The 20,658-nt window shown below is 39.5% G+C and overlaps 1 protein-coding gene across 3 annotated transcripts in view; it reads left to right on the top strand.

Moving 5' to 3' along the window:
- The first annotated feature begins 1,028 nt into the window (after window positions 1-1,028).
- LOC143291586 (uncharacterized) overlaps window positions 1,029-20,658 on the top strand; it is a 40,648-nt gene continuing 21,018 nt past the window's right edge. For 2 of the 3 annotated variants that reach the window (XM_076601519.1, XM_076601518.1), the window contains exons 1-7: window positions 1,029-1,131; window positions 3,498-3,618; window positions 9,494-9,685; window positions 10,946-11,149; window positions 11,634-11,732; window positions 13,251-13,347; window positions 15,466-15,567. In XM_076601519.1, coding sequence (XP_076457634.1) covers window positions 1,123-1,131; window positions 3,498-3,618; window positions 9,494-9,685; window positions 10,946-11,149; window positions 11,634-11,732; window positions 13,251-13,347; window positions 15,466-15,544 — 801 coding nt within the window. In that variant the 5' untranslated portion in view covers window positions 1,029-1,122 and the 3' untranslated portion in view covers window positions 15,545-15,567. Of the gene's footprint in view, window positions 1,132-3,497; window positions 3,619-9,493; window positions 9,686-10,945; window positions 11,150-11,633; window positions 11,733-13,250; window positions 13,348-15,465; window positions 15,568-19,303; window positions 19,699-20,658 lie in introns of those variants that run through there. The other variant, XM_076601517.1, reaches the window with a different exon arrangement.

Genomic DNA, 20,658 nt, shown 5'->3' with positions numbered 1-20,658 from the left:
TGACTAAGCGCGTTGGGTTACGCTGCTGTTCAGGCATCTGCTTGGCAGATGTGGTGTAGCGTATATGGATTTGTCCGAACGCAGTGACGCCTCCTTGAGCTATTGAAACTGAAACTATTAGTTTTGCAGTGTTGGCCTTTGAGAGTTTACCAAAGTGAAAGTTAAAATCTCATATAATGAGATACCATGCAGTGGCCCTTTAAAGTGTTGATATATTCTAAACTGATTGGAAACTGTTCAATGAAGAGATTGTCAGTCAGTTCAGTTGCTTCGTCTTGCTAGGTGGTGGGCGATAGAGAAGAAACAAAAATTGTAGTGGACCGTTTGGCAAGGAGAGAGTGCGAACGGGCAAATCCAAATGCGAACAATGGGTTTGGGTTCACGTGGGCAATTTAAACAGAAGCAGGTCAGGAAGCAGGTCTTGAACTCATTAGACATAACATATTATTGGAACACCGCACCAGACTGTTGCATGGTTGGTTTCACTTTCAGTTGATCACACACACACACACACACACACACACACACACACACACACACACACACACATGAATTTCAACTGAAATGCAAGTTGCCAAATACACCCCACGCTCAGTAAATGTGCAGCACCGTTCGCAAATAGACTGACGTCAAAACGTCCTTGGGAACTTGTATTTCAGTTGAAATTCATGTGTGTGTGTGTGTGTGTGTGTGTGTGTGTGTATGTGTGTGTGTGTGTGTGTGTGTGTGTGTACTATACTATACTGTACTGTACTGTACCGTACTATACTATACTATAATATAATATACAAAAATAAAATGAACAAGTCCAATCTACTGGTATGTGTAGACCAATGAGTAGATTGAACCGCTGCAGTTTTCATGACTGGGTCGCCCACGCGCTCTCTTGTCGCCATAGCACATAGCACACGGGGTGTCAAGCAGCAAGTTTCACGCGACAAGCAGCAAAAACGCGCAGCGCCCGTCGCCCACGCGCTCTCTTGTCGCTGTATAAATTTGTGAGCAATCGCTGCTGGCTGGTTTATCTTGTTAGTTTTTGGTTCGTGCAACAGTAAGTGTGAAGACCACTGTCAACAGACACGATCGTAACTGAACAGGTGTGGGTCGTCTTTCAATTTCTGCATGCACCTGGTGAGTAAAGGGTGGAGAAATCACAGGTCAACAGATAAACTTGGTAGTGCCTGTACCCCCATCGTGTGTATACGCATACAGAAGATCTTTCCGCACGTTCAAGATCCTATAATCCACGTCAACAGAGTATGAGTGAAAAAGGTCTCACACATAAAAGCTCCCTCATATACATGAGTGAACGTGGGAGTCTCAGTTGGAGTGGGAGCTGCGGTTGTTGTTTTTTACGGTGTATGACCACATCCTACTCTGTATTGGGAGACGATTGTTGGACATATGGCAAGTTGCTGTGTGTGTGTGTGTGTGTGTGTGTGTGTGTGTGTGTGTGTGTGTGTGTGTGTGTGTGTTTCACAGTTCGTTTTGTAGTTTAACGTCTTTTCACTACTAGTGATTTTTGATGATTTATATATTAAAAAAAAAAGTAGAGAAGTAAGGAAAACAGAAAAAGGTAAGGAAACTACAAATAAATGCCTAACAGCTAGGCAATTAGGTTTAACAGTAACAACTTTATATTAATAATAATGACTAAAACCATGAACATAATTCTGAAATACATTAAAGGAATGTAGAAATAGGGCTGTGAACTAATGCCTTGAAAGTGTGTCAGTGTATGTCTGTGCATGTCAAAGTATATATATATATATATATATATATGTGTGTGTGTGTGTGTGTGTGTGTGTGTATGTATGTATTTCTCTTTTTATCACAGCAGATTTCTCTGTGTGAAATTCGGGCTGCTCTCCCCATGGAGAGCGTGTTGCTATACTACAGTGCCACCCATTTTATATATATTTTTTCCTGCATGCAGTTTTATTTGTTTTTCCTATGGAAGTGGATTTTTCTACAGAATTTTGCCAGGAACAACCCTTTTGTTGCCATGGGTTCTTTTACGGGACCTCGGTTTATCGACTCATCCGAATGACTAGCGTCTAGACCACCACTCAAGGTCTAGTAGAGGGGAAGAAAATATCGGCTGCTGAGCCGTGTGATTCGAATCAGCGCGCTCAGATTCTCTCGCTCCATATATATATATATATATATATATATATATATATATATATATATATACATACATACAGAAAGAGAGAGATGTGTGTGTGTGTGTGTGTGTACGCGCGCGCGTGTGTCTGTGTCTGTGTGTGTCTGTGCCTGTGTGCACGCGAGTGTGTATGTGAATGTGTCTGTGTGCACCACATACGGTGTTTATGTTTGTGCGTGTACGTAAGCTGCGTCACACACACACACACACACACACACACACACACACACACACACACACACACACACACACACACACACAATCTGAACTGTGGGAGATGTATTCGGGCCCAACTTGGCTAGATGGCAGTTTGCACGAGGCGCGCGGGCTTTTTTAGTGACAGTCTTGAGGACTGACTTGGTAAATAGATAAATATTTTAATTTTTATTTCTTTTCTGTTTAAGTGAGCGGGTCTTTATGGCTTTGTCACAAGTCAGCAGTTCAGTCCTGTCACAAAACAGCACCCTTCGTGTCTGGTTCTGCCATCAAAACTGCTGTCATCAGTCGCTTTGTTCTTGCGATTATCAGTCGTGTAAAATTAAGTTGATACCACAACTGCCTTCATTAGTTATTAATGAAACATGGGGATCAGTATAGTTTTTACGACTGACCTGCCGTTTTGATTCACATGAACGACCATTTCCAGAAATAGTCTATACAGTATATAAATTAGATACCATATGATTTTGTTTGTTTTTGCGAAGAGTGGCTGTAGGCTATAGCCTAGATCGTTGAATGTGTGTGTGTGTGTGTGTGTGTGTGTGAGAGAGAGAGAGAGAGATATATTCTTGAAGAAAAGTGTATTCCAGGCATGGCCACACAGATGGGTACCGACATCGACACGCTGGAGAACAAAGGCAAAGAGAATGGTTGCTAAGAGATACTATCCGTTACCACGCTTTTCTCCGACTGTCTTCTGCATTCCAGAGAGAGTTTCAGTGTCAGTTGCAGTTTCTCAAGGAGGCGTCACTGCGTCCGGACAAATCCATATGTGCTACACCACATCTGCTGAGCAGATGCCTGACAGCGGCATAACCTAACGCGCTTGTCAGGCCTTGAGTGCTTGCTTATATATTTGTGTACCTATCAGAGTGAATTTCTTTTTACACGATTTTGCCAGAGGACAACACTCGTTGCCATGGGTTCTTTTACAGTGCGCCAAGTGTGTGCTGCATACGGTTTATCGTCTCATCTGAAAGATTAGATGTTAGTTTGATTTTCCAGTCAGACTTGGAAGAAAAGGCGAGAGCGGAATTCGAACCCACACCCTCACGGACCCTCTGTATTGGCAACTGAGTATCTTAACCATTCTGCTACCTTCCTATTCCAGAGAACGAGAGCGAAGACAATGGTTGGTGAAGAGAATAGCTTCAGTCCTTTGGGCAACTTTTCCGGGCCGACAGAAGGAAGGAGCAGACGTTTTTTTCGCAGGCGTAACTTTTTACCCGACGGTAAAGTTCTCTTTGTGGCTTTCTCTCTGTGTCTGTCTGTCTCACGTGTGCGGTGGTCAAGTGGTTAGAGCACCATATCTCACTATTTCTATGGGTTGCCTATGTTTCTGTCTCTCTCAGTTTCTGTGTGTCTCTGTATCTTTCTGTCACTGTCTGTGCTCTTCTATCTTTCTATCTCTCTGTCTGTCACACACACACACACACACACTCTCTCTCTATCTCTCTCTGTCTCTGTCTCTCTCCCCCTCTTCTCCAGCTGTGGACACTCCGTGTGAAACTTTCATACCCAACTGCACGGAAAAGAAAACAGTTCGTACATTCTTCATAATAATGATATTCAGTGTTAGGTTAAAATGCTTGCTGTCAGTTTTTGGCTTGGAAAAAACAAAAACAAAAAACAAAAAAACAAACAAAAAACCCACTCATTTTGAGAGGAGTGAGACGACACAAACTGTTCGTCTGCTGAACACTGGTTTTCTTGGAGAAATTTTCATCATTGTTGTTTGTTGTGTCAGCGTTTCTTCCCAGGATTTCGCTGTTTGATGGCATCGGACCACTGCTCGGCGGATTCCTTCGGACACCAGCCCCAGAGATATGCTCACACAGAAGCACTCGCCCCAACAACCCCCCCCCCCCCCCGGGCCAAACAGCAGATAAATGTTGCAGGTGGCTGAAGGACGGTCAGTCAAGGGCAGCAACTCTTTAGGCATGATGCACAGTCATCTTGTTTTTTTTTTTTTCAAAAGTTAAAGTTACTAGTATATGTGGAACGTTAATGGCATGGGATTTTTGTGGGGTTTTATTATTGTTATTATTATTTTATTAAGACATCTTGCTATAGCGCATATTTCCGCGAATCGGCGGACGGCCGACATTCATAGTTTAGATTCCACCGACTGAATTTTGGTTAAAAAAGAAAGAAAAAAACAACAACAACAAAAACAGCAACCGCTTTCGTGGAAACATGCGTTCTGTGGTTGACGTCGTTGACTAAGATCCGCTCATCCCCCCCTCCCCCCCCCCCCCCCCCCCCCTACTACTACTACTATTAATTTTTATTTGTATTGAGCTTTTCACTAGCAATCAGAAAGCTCATGCTCAAAAGACATTACAAAAAAAGACAAGTTAAAATTATCCAAGTCAAAGATAACTCAAAGCAAAACAAACACAAACAAATAACAAAACCCTGCAGAAAAGAATTAAACAATGAAAATACACACAGCATGGCACAGTCAAACCAGTCGCTGTCTTTACTGTCCCGCATCCTCTGCTCCCCACGTCCTCCTGCCCTCCACACCCAGCTCGCACAGCCCTCAGCATTCCCCCTACCTCAAAATGTTACACGGACAAAAATCGCCTACGGGTACAAAGGCTGATCAAACATGAGCACAGTGTGATGTTGCGCTTCAGCCATTGCTTCTGTTACGAATCTCGAAGTAGAGTTGAGGGAAACATGTCACCTGAATTCATGCCGATCATGGCCAGGTTGCACACTTGCGTGATCACCACTATGCAGAGCTTGCATCCCCCCCTTCCAGGCAGGCCGAGGGGACTTCAGTGGCCAAGAGATGTCCCACAGGTATTCACTGTGGCTGGTTGGATCTTTTTCAGATTATCTCTGGCAGGTCTTTGAAGATCAATGATGTGATTCCAATCTATCCAGTGGCAACGATTTTATTGTTTACCTTTCCCTGGTTTCACAACAGCTATTATGCACGTGCTGTGAATGGCGTTTAGACCATCCAGAACGACGCTGTTATGGTCTGCATTGTCAGTTGCAAAACTAGTACACGAATGGCTAATCGTTCAGTTAATCACAGATTCCGAGCATCAATTTAGGACATCTTTCATTCATTACATCCACTGATGCTTGCCAGAAACGTTAGATGATCGTGCACGGCCAGATCTTGTGTCTGATACTGTCTTTCGTTGTTACAAAAACTGCACATATTAGTTGAGATCCACCATTTGTTTTAGTTAAAAGCTACGGGTGTTGACAACAGACTGAGCAATTTGTGACTGGCCATTCCTTACAGAGCTACTATCTGTTTTAGTATAAAGCTAGGGATGACAACAGACTGAACGACTTGTGACTGGCCATTCCTAACAGAGCCACTGTCTGTTTTAGTATAAAGCTAGGGGTGTTGACAACAGACTGAGCAATTTGTGTCTGGCCATTCCTAACAGAGCCACATGTGTTTTAGTATAAAGCTAGGGGTGTTGACAACAGACTGAACAATTTGTGACTGGCCATTCCTCGCAGAGTCAACCAAACCTCTTGATACTTTTCTAAAAGTTAGCATAATCTCTGCCAAAATTCATCTCAAGAAACAGAAACACACACACACACACACACACACACACACACACACACACACACACACACACACACACACACACACACTCTAAAATCTCTCAACGATGCAGAAACTCCCATAGGTAATAGTTACAAACCGATGAGTAACACAAAATGGATGAAACATCTGGAGGACATCATTGGGACACAAAGTAAAGTTGACCAAAGCACAAAAGCAAAAATAAATACAGAACTAAGAAACATAAACTCGAATATAACACCTTCGTATCTTGATTTTCCAATTTCCACAAAAGAGATAATCAACGCATCCAGAAACTTACACAACAAAAAAACGCCTGGAAAAGACGGGATTACAAAAGAAATCATAAAGGCTAGCCTACCGGAAACAACAGAAATACTAAAACTGTTATTTCAGTCTGTCCTTAATTCAGGCACGTTCCCAGATATGTGGAAAAAAGGAATTAGCATACCAATTTACAAATCGGGAGACCAATTAAACCCTACCAATTATCGAGGAATAACTCTAAACAACTCACTCAGTAATCTTTTCTGTCAAATATTAAACAATCGAATAACAAACTACCTCGAAGACAACAATTTACTATCAAAAGAGCAAGCAGGCTTTCGAAAATCACACAAGACCTCGGACCACATATTCATACTTAAAAAGATAATTGACGATACTTTAAGAAAAAGAATGAATCGCCTTTATTGCTGTTTTGTTGATTTTCAGAAAGCATTTGACAGGGTCTGGCATCACGCTCTAATGCTAAAAATGTATCAAATCGGTATAAATGGAAATTGCTTTAGAGTTATTCAAAGCATGTATGAAAATGCTACAGTTTGCACAAGAACTGATACGGGATTTTCTTCTGAAATACCCATATTGAAGGGGGTACTACAAGGGAACACACTCAGTCCCACTTTATTTAATATATTTATCAATGATCTCCCGAAATGTCTGGGCGTTACTGACTCACCATCCATAGACCTTGACAAAAGTGATAGTGTTTCATGTTTACTATATGCTGATGACCTAGTAATTTTGTCCACGACAAAGATAGGATTACAAAGGAAACTAGATAAACTCAATCTGTATTGTGAAAACTAGGATCTAAAAATTAACATAGATAAAACTAAAGTAATAGTTTTCACACACACCGATCCCAAAGTGCCTGTTATTTTCACAATCGGCTATGATATTATCCAGACAACTGATCAATACAAGTACTTGGGTATATTATTTCACAAAACTGGAACGTTCTCATTTGCCCAAGAGCATCTAGCCAAACAGGCATTAAAAGCAGCACACTCCCTCCGACGAATCGTTAAAAAGCAAGATATTCGTTTGGATATTGTACTGCAGCTTTTTGATTCACTTGTTTTACCTATATTATCATATGGATCCGATATTTGGTTCCCATGGGCTGAAACAAAAACTACCAATTCATTCAATACAGGAATGACAGATTTCTTTAGAAATTGTATTTCTTCGAAACATTCACATGAACAAATGCATATAAAATTTTGCAAACTGCTTCTAGGGGTACATTCTAAAACAATGAATCTGCCAACTCTAGCCGAACTGGGCAGATTTCCAGTTGGAATTCATATTGCATGCAGAGTTCTTGACCACTGGACTCATATTCTGGATGCACATAATGATAGCCATATCAAAAAGGTCTATATGTCGATGATGAACCAACCAGACACAATTGAAAATCCATGGATACAATTTGTAAAGAATATTCTTCACAATGTAGGATTAGGTCATGTTTGGAATAATCAGTCGACATTTAGTAACAGCAGACTTAAATTTACATTACGCCAACAACTAAGAAATAGATATGTACAATTCTGGAAACAGAGAAAAACTGAATACAGTAGATTAGACTTCTACAACAAAATTAAAAGAAACGATTATCAAATTGAGAATTATCTAACTGATAAAATCGATCCTGCTCACAAACAAGCTCTTTGTCAACTCAGAATAAGCGCACATTATTTAAACATCGAACGAGGAAGATATGCAAACATTCCCAGAGAAGAGAGGTTATGTGCTATATGTGAAGTTGTTGAAGATGAATTGCATTTCTTAGATTCGTGTATCTTATTTCATAATTTGCGAAGCCATCTAATCACTACTATACAGCAGTATGATCATCAATCAAATGTGATCTCTAGAAAAATACAAAACAATATACTAAAACCAAGTGATTTATTCACCTGCGATGACTGTCAAAAAACACTTGCCAACTATGTATTTCAGTGCATGCGTATTAGATGACCGTTTATTTCTTTGTTCCCTTTGTTCTTTGTTGTGTCTATTAATCCTTCGGGATTTTATGACAATAAATGAAGTCAAGTCAAGTCAAGTCAAGTCACACACACAGTGAGAGAGAGAGAGAGAGAGAGAGAGAGAGAGAGAGAGAGAGAGAGAGAGAGAGAGTACGAGTAGTTATATCGAAAGGAAGAATGTTGGCTAGTTCTGTAGCAAAGGAAAATAATCAAAAACAGCAGTAAATGTGTATTTACCAAAGAATTCAACAGAATAAAAGAAATCTTTTCAAGAACATGACAGAAACTCTTAGTGAACATCGTAACAGAGATATTGTGATCACCAGTGATTTTAATTTTGTACTTAATAACAAACTAGATATAAAATCAGGGCAACCACATAATATATCTGAAGCAGAAAATTAAAACTAGACAATTAATGCTTTGAGCTTAACTGATATTTGGAGAATATACCATTCTACAGAAAAAGACTTCACCTGGAATCGTTTTGACCCTTTCATAGCACGTCACTTAGACGACTGTCTCGTTTTAGAAAATGTTTGAATTGATGTGTGTCCTGTGACCATGTTGCTATTCCAGCTTCCGACAAGGCATCTGTTCTGGAAATTAATGACGAAAAATTTGTCCGAGGCCCAGGTTACTAGAAATTCAACAATAATTACCTTAAAGTGGTTTGTGAAGAAAAAAAAAGAAGAAAAGAAAGAAAGAACAAAAAAGAAGATGTTAGACACTTAATGAGAAGAAAACAGTTACCTCAGAATCATAGGAAGATGGGTTATTTTGCCAGTTAGAATTAAAACTTATATCGATTTTGGTAAAGAATAAAATTAAATAAAATCAAATAAATAAAAAAAGTTTTGTGAAAACAGAAATGAATATATGTATCTTTAATTCAGTGTAGGATTACAGATTCGAAGAAAAAAGATTTAAAAAAAAAACTCCCTGTGAATGAGAACCTGCGCACAGAATACACTGATGTAAAGCAGACATTAGAAATCATGCAAGTAGACAAAACTAGACATCTTTGTATTATTCGTAATTTATAGATACCGTACGTTTCATCTTTACAACAGGAATCTTACTAACCTTACTCATGTATGTATCTTACTAATCATGTGTTTGTCTACACACACACACACACACACACACACACACACACACACACACATATATATATATATATATATATATATATATATATATATATATATATATATTGTTTGATGAATACATAAAAATTCCCTCTTCGTGATTCACCAGGAAAAACAGCCGTGCTGTTGACTGCAGCTACCATGATGGTACAGTGTTACGGAGCAGGGGCTGTGTGTGTCGGAAGTGACGTGGCAGTGGACAAGGGTGAAGCCGTGATTAGATGCCCCCTCACTGCTGATGTCAACCGGACAAAACACACTGTGCTGGTTAAACACTTTTCGCCCGACAAAAAATACCCAGGTACAACCTATTAAACGCAGTCAACTCAGCTCAACTCAACTCAACTAACGCTGCAACTGTAGCTATGGTACAATGATAGGATGGGAGTGGCTCAGTTAATTTGGGAGGCTTTGTGATTTGTCCTGAATGCCGCCCGTATGATTTGTACATTTTGTGTTGTATTCCACTAAATTCATGGCTCACTATTGTATTTAACGACCGGTGTAGCAGCCTGTTCGCTCCCCCGTTAGTTTTTACCCCGGTGTCATATATGGCCGGTCCAGATTAACTCCGGGGTCTTTGTAGAATGGCCTTGGAATGATCCAGGGAAAAGGGTGTTTAAACTTCAACTCACCAAGTTGGACTTCAACCCCCTAATGGATATGCGGGTTAATCCCGTGTAGCTTGAAATGACCCTTGTAGTAGATTTGTCCAGTTCGGCTTTCAAGTAGAACTCCGCAACATTTCCTTCCTTTAAGTCATAATGGGGAGGGGGTCAGTAAAGGCTAGCCCGGAACAACCCCCCAACCCCCCCTTCCCCCATCACTGAAATGACCCCACCCCCACCCCCCTGGGGGTCATCTGCTGGACAGCATCACAAAGAGAAGAGCAGAATACGTAAACCTCTGTCTGCTGGCAGAACATAAATCTCTATCAGCAAGCCTCAGCAGGTCTATGTAATGTGTGTGTGTGTGTGTGTGTGTGTGTGTGTGTGTGTGTGTGTGTGAGATAAACATTAACGTACCATTTTCCCGGCAACTACAAGAAGCACAGCATAGGAACAAAACTTGGCATGATGGTAGGTATGAATAAAACCTTTGAAGTCATCCCCTTTATGGTGACATTGTAAGCAGATTGAGATGTGAAAAGCTAAGGTCATTTTTTGGCAAAATCATTGAAAAATATTTAGTGACCTCATCATATACCTGATTTTCGAACGTTATAGACTAGAAGAAATTCGGGACATTTTGGGAAATATATATATATATATATATATATATATATGTGTGTGTGTGTGTGTGTGTGTGTGTGTGTGTGTGTGTGTGTGTGTGTGTGTGTGTGTGTGTGTGTTTCATACAGCAGTTCATCCTTCTCCCTTTCCGATCTCTCGTTTCTTTTTCTGTATTGTGTGTGTGCGTCCGGTGCGTGTGTGCGTGCGTGCGGTGCGCGCGCGCGTGTGTGTGTGTTTTGTTAAGTATTTGTCTATGTCAAAATGGATTGTTTTCATCTCTGAATACAGATTTCCATAATCACTATAACCACCATCATCTTTTTATGCAGACGAATCCATGGTGTGTGAGTGGGTGGCGGAGGGCAGGCAGGAGTGCTCTTCGAAGTATGGCTTCACCGAGATAAAAGTCAAGAAAGACTACATCATGGCAAAGATCAAAGAAACAAACCTCCAGAAAGAAGGCGTCTACAAGTGTCAGCTGATACCTCCCGATGAGAGACAAGCGTTCACTGACTGTGAAATCTATCACGCAGGTGAGACGAGCATCACTTTCTGTGCACTGCTGTTGGTAGAATAAAAGTGTGGGAAATTTCACCGGTCAGAAGTCATGCATGCATTCACAGGTAAAAAAAGAAAAAAAAGAAAAAGAAAAAGAACAAAAAAGTACATGACAATGAAAAGAATGGTTGAACTGAGTTTGAGCAAACGCAGGAATACACATACACCCCCCCCCCCCCCCACACACACACACACACACACAACACACACACACAATCACACACACACACAATCACACACACACTCACACACTCACACACACTCACACACACACACACACACACACACACACACACACACACACACACACACACACACACACACAATCACACAATCACACACACTTCTCAAACACTTAACGTAATGTGTATAAATGACTGTGAAAAGACTTGTCTTCATGGTTCTGATTTCCCCTGCCACAGACGGTATGAAAACACCATGAATGACTTTCTGTCACAGAGGAACCAGAAGGCCCTAACACAGCAACAGTTCCAGTGGTCAATACTACTGCCGGTCATCTCAATGCTTCAGCTCCACCCGCCATAGACATCCCGACCTGTAAGTAGAAAGTTAGAATTGTTGTTGTCACTCAGATAAAAAAACAAAACAAAAAAAACAGTGTCAACATTACTCAGATGTGAACACTATTATCGTCATCACTTAGATAAGAACAGTAATGTCGTCATTACTCGGATAAAAACAGTAATGTTCTTATCACAAAGATGATAACGGTAATGTCGTCATCACTGTGATAAAAACTGTAATGTCGTTATCACTCAGCTGAGACCAATAATGTCATCATCACCCACATTAAAAGTTAATGTTGTCATCACTCAGATGAGAACAGTAAATGTCGTCATCACTCAGATGAGGACAGTAATGTCGCCACCACTCAGATGAGAACAGTAATGTCGTCATCACTCAGATGAGAACAGTAAATGTCGTCATCACTCAAATGAGAACACTGATGTCGTCATCACTCAGATGAGAACAGTAATGTCGTCATCACTCAGATGAGAACAGTTGATGTCGTCATCACTCAGATGAGAACAGTAAATGTCGTCATCACTCAAATGAGAACACTGATGTTGTCATCACTCAGATGAGAACAGTAATGTCGGCATCACTCAGATGAGAACAGTTGATGTCGTCACCACTCAGATGAGAACAGTAAATGTCGTCATCACTCAAATGAGAAAACTGATGTCGTCATCACTCGGATGAGAACAGTAATAATCGTCATCACTCAAATGAGAACAATAATGTCGTCACCACTCAGCTGAGAACATCAGTGACTTGAATGCAGTCCTAATGCTGGATATGAAGGGCAGAGGAATCTGAATGATTTTTCCTGTCATAGTTCAAACTAAAGACTTTTCAGTTTAACTGCTGTTTGCCCAAGCAGGCGACTGTAACTCCACTTTGGGGCTGAACTCATATGTTTTCTTATATATTTCTAAAGGTGACATAAACATAGAAACGCAAAGAATGAACAGTCTCAGCATAAGCATGCACGTTTGTTAATGCATATACATGCATGGCCTCAAAGAGAAATCGGATTACAAAGAGATCATAAAAAAATAATAATAAGTAGCATTACTCTTTGAAAGACAAAGGCACACAACTTCAAAACATTTGAACTTTCGCACCATTGTCATTCCAAGAGCGCTCTTGTTTGTTGTTGTCGAGAAAGACGAGGCTCTTCAATGTGAATAAATTATAACCTTTTCTTTATTTTTCTGATGACGAAGCTTTTATCATGAAGAATGCGTCGTCATTTATTGTAATAACTAAGCTCATTATGTTATAGCTTCATTGCTTTGAAGGTGGAAATGCACATACTGAAAAGGCTCATGAAAACATAGAATATATTCTATATAATTTGATATAGCATATGTAGAGAGAGTTCTTTTTTACAAAATAATGCAGTCTGGCTTTGATAACAGCTTTCATTCCAATTATGTGTGTTGTTTGTGGGTTCTAAATCAACACTGATGCACAACAAATATTTATAATGTATTGGTTTTTAAAATGTGACCAAAAGGTCTTTTTTATTTCATGTCCAACTTTATCCAGATGCAGATGGATCTGTTAATGGAGGACTGGTTGCTGGCCTGACAGTGACGGTGATCATTCTTCTGCTGATTATTGCCGGTCTTCTCTTCTATTCACGGTACAGAAAGGGCTGTTTGTAAGTCATTTGAAACTCTGCCTTTTGTCACTTGGGTCGTGAGGCAAGTAATACTTTTCTTCATCTCATTTCAGTTGTTTGTGAATGTGGAATGTTAAAAGTTCATGGTTTGTTGGCTGTTAGTCAGAAATACAAGCGGCGATGTATTTCCCTGATTTGGAGATTTATTCCGGTTTTCACTCCATCACAAATGCTCATCAAGTTTCTGGTTTATTGGTAATGGGAAAACAGCTGCTGTGTTGTATTGGACTGCATTGCATTGCATTGCATTGCATTGTATTGTACTGCATTGCATTGTTTCACTTTTTGTCAAAACACATTTCTCTGGCTGCTCTCCCCTGGGAGAGGGTGCCACCACGTGACTGTGTGGTGCCACCTTTTTCTTTTCTTTTTTCTGTTTTCAAGTGTATTTCTTTTACTGTCAGTGTGGATTTTCTGCAGAGGAGAGCTTCTTTTATTCTTTCGTGAGCGTTAAGTATATGGTGGACATGGAGCCTCGACTATTTATTGTCTCTTTCGAATGACTAACACCCAGACCACCACTCAAGATCTAGTGGAGGAAGGAGTAAAACCATCGGTGCATACATGGGACTCGAACCTATGGACACTGTCCTCCTGCTGGGCACATTACCACTGAGCCACCGCTAAACGTGAAACAAGCAGTGGATGGAGTGATGGCTGAATGAATCACTCACCGGCATGGGAAGACAGCTGTGCTTCACGTCACACACGTCAGAGTTTTCTCCCTTTACAGGACCTGGAGCGGTGGTTTCAGTTTCATTTCCAGTGAGATAAACCGGCTCCTCCATACGGCATGCACTTAGTGCAGAGATAAATGAATTCACAGCAACAAGAGCTGCCCCATGGGGGAAATCTGTAGAAAATTCCTTCAAGCACATGCGTACAGAAAAAGAACGAAAAATAAGTGGCATCACTGGTCTGGACGTTGTTCATTCGGATGAGACGATAAACTGAGGTCCCGTGTGCAGCATGCGTTTAGTGCACATAAAAGAACCCACGGCAACAAAAGGGTTGTCCCTGGCAAAATTTATGTAGAAAATTCACAAAAAATAAGCATTCACATAAATCACATGTTCGGGGCTGACCAGGTCATCGTGTAGATCTTGTTCCTTGACTAAGGGAGAGGAAGCCACAAGGGGCGGGGATGGAACTGACTCACAGCTGACATTTTGGTCTGATGGTAGCATTTTCCATTGTTTGGGAAAGTGCTGTTTGTTCAGGAAGTGAAAGTAATGCGGAAAGGAAACAAGCGTCAAATCAACCCAAGAATTTTTGTTGTTGCTTTTCTGATAACTGAATATTCATTGACTGGACTGCGAATACTATATGAATGAATAATGAAAACCAGCCAGAAGATTGTACATAATGGAGGTAACGGACAATGAAATACAGAAAATATTACTGTTCTCATTATCATTGACTCAAGCTGGTTCGTTTTGTGATGTTGATAATATCAGGGGGGGGGGGGGGGGGGGGGGAGGTAAAAGGAAATTACAGTTTGAATTTTAATTTCTGCCCTTTGTTAGGGTGATTTTCATGTACATCAACATATTAAATCATTTGTTGATTACACAGAAGGGTTGGTATCTCCTGACCTTGTATATACAAGCAAAAAATCTGGAAGACTGTGATCTGGCAACATCATTTGGATATGTTTTTATTGTTATGAAATGTTTAAACCTTTTGGCTGGCTGTGTTTCATGCATTATACCCGACTCACCAACCAGTCAACCCTGTTGCCTTCTCTTTCAGTGAATGTTTTTCTGTACAACCGGCAACAGGTACAGCAAACCAAAGTTATATGTTTTCTTCCGGAACCTACATATGGTGCCTTTCAGTTACATAGCGTCTGAATGACTAGATTTTTGGGGGGGAGGGGGGGGGGAGGGATCTTTCTCTTCGTTATTTTGCAGTAGGATTCTTCGTGCCATTTCGATTTTTGTGTAATTCCAATAACTGAACTAAACAGTTTCGCATTTGTAGAAGATTTTTAAGCACAGAATAAAAAGCCCCTTTTCTGGTCTTTACGATCTTTTCTTGATTACACTTAATTCAATTCTCACCATGTACTGTGTGCAGAATTGTGAAGAGTCGTGGTGGAAGTCACACGAACGGAGTGCATCATCCCCTAAATCAGATCCCAGAAGCCTCGGTCTAAAATCCTCCATGTACATGAACAAGGTCAGTTGTTTTCAGAGGATCATGCTCTCACTGTGTACTTCCTTCATGTCGTTAGCTATAGACTGTTAAGAGCAGACTGTCACCAGCAGAAACTATTCAGTGACTGGCTTTATGTCAGCAGACTGTTACCATCAGACTGTTACCATCAGACTGTCACCAGCAGACTGTCACCAGCAGACTGTTACCGGCAGACTGTTACCAGCAGACTGTTACCGGCAGACTGTTACCAGCAGACTGTTAGACGTGGTCATAGTTGCGAAACGGCCCTTCTTAGAATAGTGAATGATTTGCTTTCGGGATTTGATGAGGATATCTGTTCTCGCTCTCTTAGATTTGCCAGCAGCTTTTGACACCATCGACCACTCTATCCTCTTGAACAGACTTAAAACTTCCTTTGGTATTCGTGACACTGCACTAGCATGGATCACGTCTTACCTGTCAGACCGTACACAGAAAGTGTGTGTAAATGGTAGATACTCTAGAGTATCTGCCTTAAAATATGGTGTCCCACAGGGGTCCGTCCTAGGTCCTGTTCTTTTCGTGCTGTATGCGGCTCCTGTGTCGGATGTCATCAGTCATCATGTGATGTTGCATGAGAGCTTTGCTGATGACACACAACTTTATCAGTCGGCTTCCGTAGCTGAATTTGATGCACTGGTGACTCGAACACGGGAGTGCATTGCTGGCCTAAAGGACTGGATGACTCTCAACAAGCTGCAACTAAATGATGATAAGACTGAATTTATGATAACCTGTCCAAAGAAGTTTCGTCAACATCCTTCCTTTCCTGACTCTGTTCTGATCAGTAGCACACCTGTTTCACTTTCCTAGACCAGTCTCTTTCCTTCCAACAGCACATTTTGAATATCTGTAAAGTTGCCTATTTGGAACTGCGTAGAATCAGCTCTATCCGCCACTATCTTTCAACCGATGCAACCAAGACACTTGTATGCTCTCTGGTTCTCTCAAGATTGGATTACTGCAACTCTCTTTTGGCCGGCCTTCCCAAATATCTGTTAGACAGACTCCAACGAATTCAGAATAACGCTGCCACTCATTTGCAGAGCTTCTAAATTCGACCATGTTTCTCCTCTCCTTCAGTCTCTCCACTGGTTGCCTGTTTCTGATCGAATAGACTATAAGCTATCCACTCTGACCTTTTCTGCAGTCAATGGATCTGGCCCCAAGTATCTTTCTGAACTCCTCCGTATCTATACCCTGTCTCGCCAGCTCCGTTCTTCCTCTGATACTCGACTTCTCAGGATACCTCACGTCAGAAGTAAGACCTATGGACACAGATCGTTTTCTGGACACAGATCGTTTTCTTTTCAATCGCATGTGTTTGTGTAGTCATATTTTGGTGTGTGTCTGTAACATAGATGTAATGTTTTATGTTAACAAAGCGTTTTTGTAAAGCACCTAGAGCAGATTTCTGGATAGTGTGCTATATAAGTATCCATTATTATTATTATCTGTCTATTATAATCAATGTGCAGTATAGTAGGCAATGTTTATAATTATATTCAAATAATGTTTCTTAATTCTTTCTGTTTTTACATTAAGAATACTAGTTATTACCTACAGTGTGTGGATGTATGTATGAAACGGTGTATGTGATATTTTTTACATTTGTATCTTCGTAATATTCGTAAAAGCTGTTGTTGACTTTTGCAGTTATGGTCCCCATGTTGTTTACTTGTCTATGTTGTGATAATGCACCTGACCAAATTTCTCCAGTTGGAGATAATAAAGTAATTCTTATCTTATATTTGTGCTGTGTGGAGACACGTGAGCACAATCTTTTGGGATAATTTTATGTCTTGTGCAAATGTGTGTGTGTGTGTGTGTGTGTGTGTGTGTGTATGAGTACATTTGTTAAAAGAAATTCTGTTTAGAGTTCCATCACACATGCTGGTGATTGTAGACATCTGATTAAAGTACTGATTTTTGCATTTCAGTGGTATCATAAAAAAAAAAGTACATAGAAGTAGGTAGGAGAAGAGGGGGAGATGTATGGTGAGTTGGGGGAAACAGGACAGATGAACGGTGGAATCAAAGGTGAACATTTGAAGCAAATAGAAGATTACTTAATGGACTTGGTAAAAGGGGAGTCATTATTCTAACAGGAGAAACAAACAGTAATGAATGTAAAAAAGTCAGAAACATCAATGTTCCCAGTGACTATATATGACACACTTTCATGATGGTAAGGTTTTATTAACTCAGTCAAAAATTCTATGCTGGATTGTAACATCTCAAAAACAAATGTACTTGATATTTAAGCAATATTCATTAATGGGTTATGTGATGTGTGTATGTGTGAATATATGTTTGTGGTCGAGAATCTTCTTGACTCATTTTGGTATACCTAATGAGTCTATGTATCGTCCTGTTTCGGGTGTGTGTATATGTATTTTCTTCAGTTTAACGTCTCTTCATTATAAGTGTTTTTAGACGGAAAGGAGTAAACTAGTGTATAAAGGAAAGGGAATGCATGTGAATATTAGTGTAAAAATTTTTTTTTTTTTTAAGTTCATGTTATGTATCAGAGGAAAAGTATATTATAAGAAAAAGTCTAAAGAGGTTGTGGTGTGTATTGAATTAGTTGTCATGGGAAGGAGAATATGTATATGCATATCAACAAGTATTAACCTACAAACAATGAAAATATAAATAACAGTATTAAATATAATACATCAAAGGAGGATACCAACTGGACTGGAGTTTAAAATTTCTGAAAACATTCTATATCGCTGTGCTGATTTTCTCATTTTGACGTAATGGTGGGAAGTAATAGTGACTAAATTTAGGAAGTTTATCTCTCTGAACATTTAGAGATTGAAGTGCTAGCAAATGATAGTTATGATTCGCCAGATGTTGCACTAAGTGATCACAGTTTGTACCAATAGATTGACAGTTCCACTGAAAACACATTTAGGTTGTTGTCGACCGTCATTGCTCGAGAAATTTCAGTGATTGTCTCTTGTTGATCACAGTTCCAGAAAGTTAACTAATTTAACGGAACACAAAAAATATATTAAACTAAATAATAACACTAATAATAGATAATTAAAAAGAATTGGTAGGTTATTAATCAATAAACTAAATGAGTATGTATGAATGATTATAGTGTTGAAAACAGATTAAAAAGTAGAACAGTTCACAGCAGAGCATCCTGGTGTTCACGTGGGAATAAATCAAATCTGAACACAAGTAAAAGTTTTGCCAGTGATCAATACGAATACCAGTCTATCAGGTTGCTGAATGGGTTAAGATAAGATAAGATAAGATAAGATAAGATAAGAATAACTTTATTATCTCCAACTGGAGAAATTGGGTCAGGTGCATTATCACAACACAGACAAGTAAACAACATGGGGACCATAACTGTAAAAGCCAACAACAGCCCCTACAAATATTACGAAGATACAAATGTAAAAAATATCACATACATCGTTTCATACATATATCCACACACTGCAGGTAATAACTAGTATTCTTAATGTAAAAACAGAAAGAATTAAGAAACATTATTTGAAAATAATTATAATTATATAATTATAATTGTACCATGTGGGCTGGGGGAAGGCGTGGTAGGCATGATGTACATAGTGTGTGTGTGTGTGTCTAGTTTTTTACTACATTTTGTATGTCTAATAAAGAATAAAAACTTTCAAATTGAGTACTACTTTTTGTGTCATGAAAGAACAAAAAATCAAGTGTCTCTGAATGACAGGAGTGTACACAGACTGAGCTGTCTTGCATGCAAGCCTTGGTGTGGATCTTCTGCTGGAACCATCCTGAAGCAAGCATCTCTGTAGCGTGTAAAGTGCTAATTGTCTGAGATGCCACCATGCTGACAAAATAAAAGAAAAGAAAAAAAAAGCAGCATGATAATGATAACAATCTTTTATTCAAAGCCCCTTACTGAAGGGGGTCACATTATAAGAAGATAAAGAAAAGAACATGACACAATGAATCGCCATCACAAGTCCAACAAAATAGCTAATACAGAATTCAACGACATTCTTATGTTTTATGTTAACAAAGCGTTTTTGTAAAGCACCTAGAGCAGATTTCTGGATAGTGTGCTATATAAGTATCCATTATTATTATTATTATTATTATCTGTCTATTATAATCAATGTGCAGTATAGTAGGCTATGTTTATAATTATATTCAAATAATGTTTCTTAATTCTTTCTGTTTTTACTTTAAGAATACTAGTTATTACCTGCAGTGTGTGGATGTATGTATGAAACGGTGTATGTGATATTTTTTACATTTGTAGTCTTCGTAATATTCGTAAAAGCTGTTGTTGACTTTTGCAGTTATGGTCCCCATGTTGTTTACTTGTCTCTGTTGTGATAATGCACCTGACCAAATTTCTCCAGTTGGAGATAATAAAGTAATTCTTATCTTATCTTAAATTTGTGCTGTGTGGAGACACGCGAGCACAATCTTTTGGGATAATTTTAGGTCTTGTGCAAATGTGTGTGTGTGTATGTGTGTGTGTGTGTATGTGTGTGTGTGTGTGTGTGTGTGTATGAGTACATTTCTTAAATGAAATTCTGTTTAGTGTCCCATCACACATACTGGTGATTGTAGACATCTGATTAAAGTACTGATTTTTGCATTTCAGTGTTATCATAAAAAAAGTACATAGAAGTAGGTAGGAGAGGAGGGGGAGATGTATGGTGAGTTGGGGGAAACAGGACAGATGAACAGTGGAATCAAAGGTGAACATTTGAAGCAAATAGAAGATTACTTAATGGACTTGGTAAAAGGGGAGTCATTATTCTAACAGGAGAAACAAACAGTAATGAATGTAAAAAAGTCAGAAACATCAATGTTCCCAGTGACTATATATGACACACTTTCATGATGGTAAGGTTTTATTAACTCAGTCAAAAATTCTATGCTGGATTGTAACATCTCAAAAACAAATGTACTTGATATTTAAGCAATATTCATTAATGGGTTATGTGATGTGTGTATGTGTGAATATATGTTTGTGGTCGAGAATCTTCTTGACTCATTTTGGTACACCTAATGAGTCTATGTATCGTCCTGTTTCGGGTGTGTGTATAT

Source organism: Babylonia areolata, chromosome 17 (assembly GCF_041734735.1).
Source record: "Babylonia areolata isolate BAREFJ2019XMU chromosome 17, ASM4173473v1, whole genome shotgun sequence".
Taxonomy (NCBI): Eukaryota; Metazoa; Mollusca; class Gastropoda; order Neogastropoda; family Buccinidae; genus Babylonia; species Babylonia areolata.
Note: the sequence above shows the minus strand (reverse complement) of the source record. Positions and strands in the feature narration are given on the sequence as shown.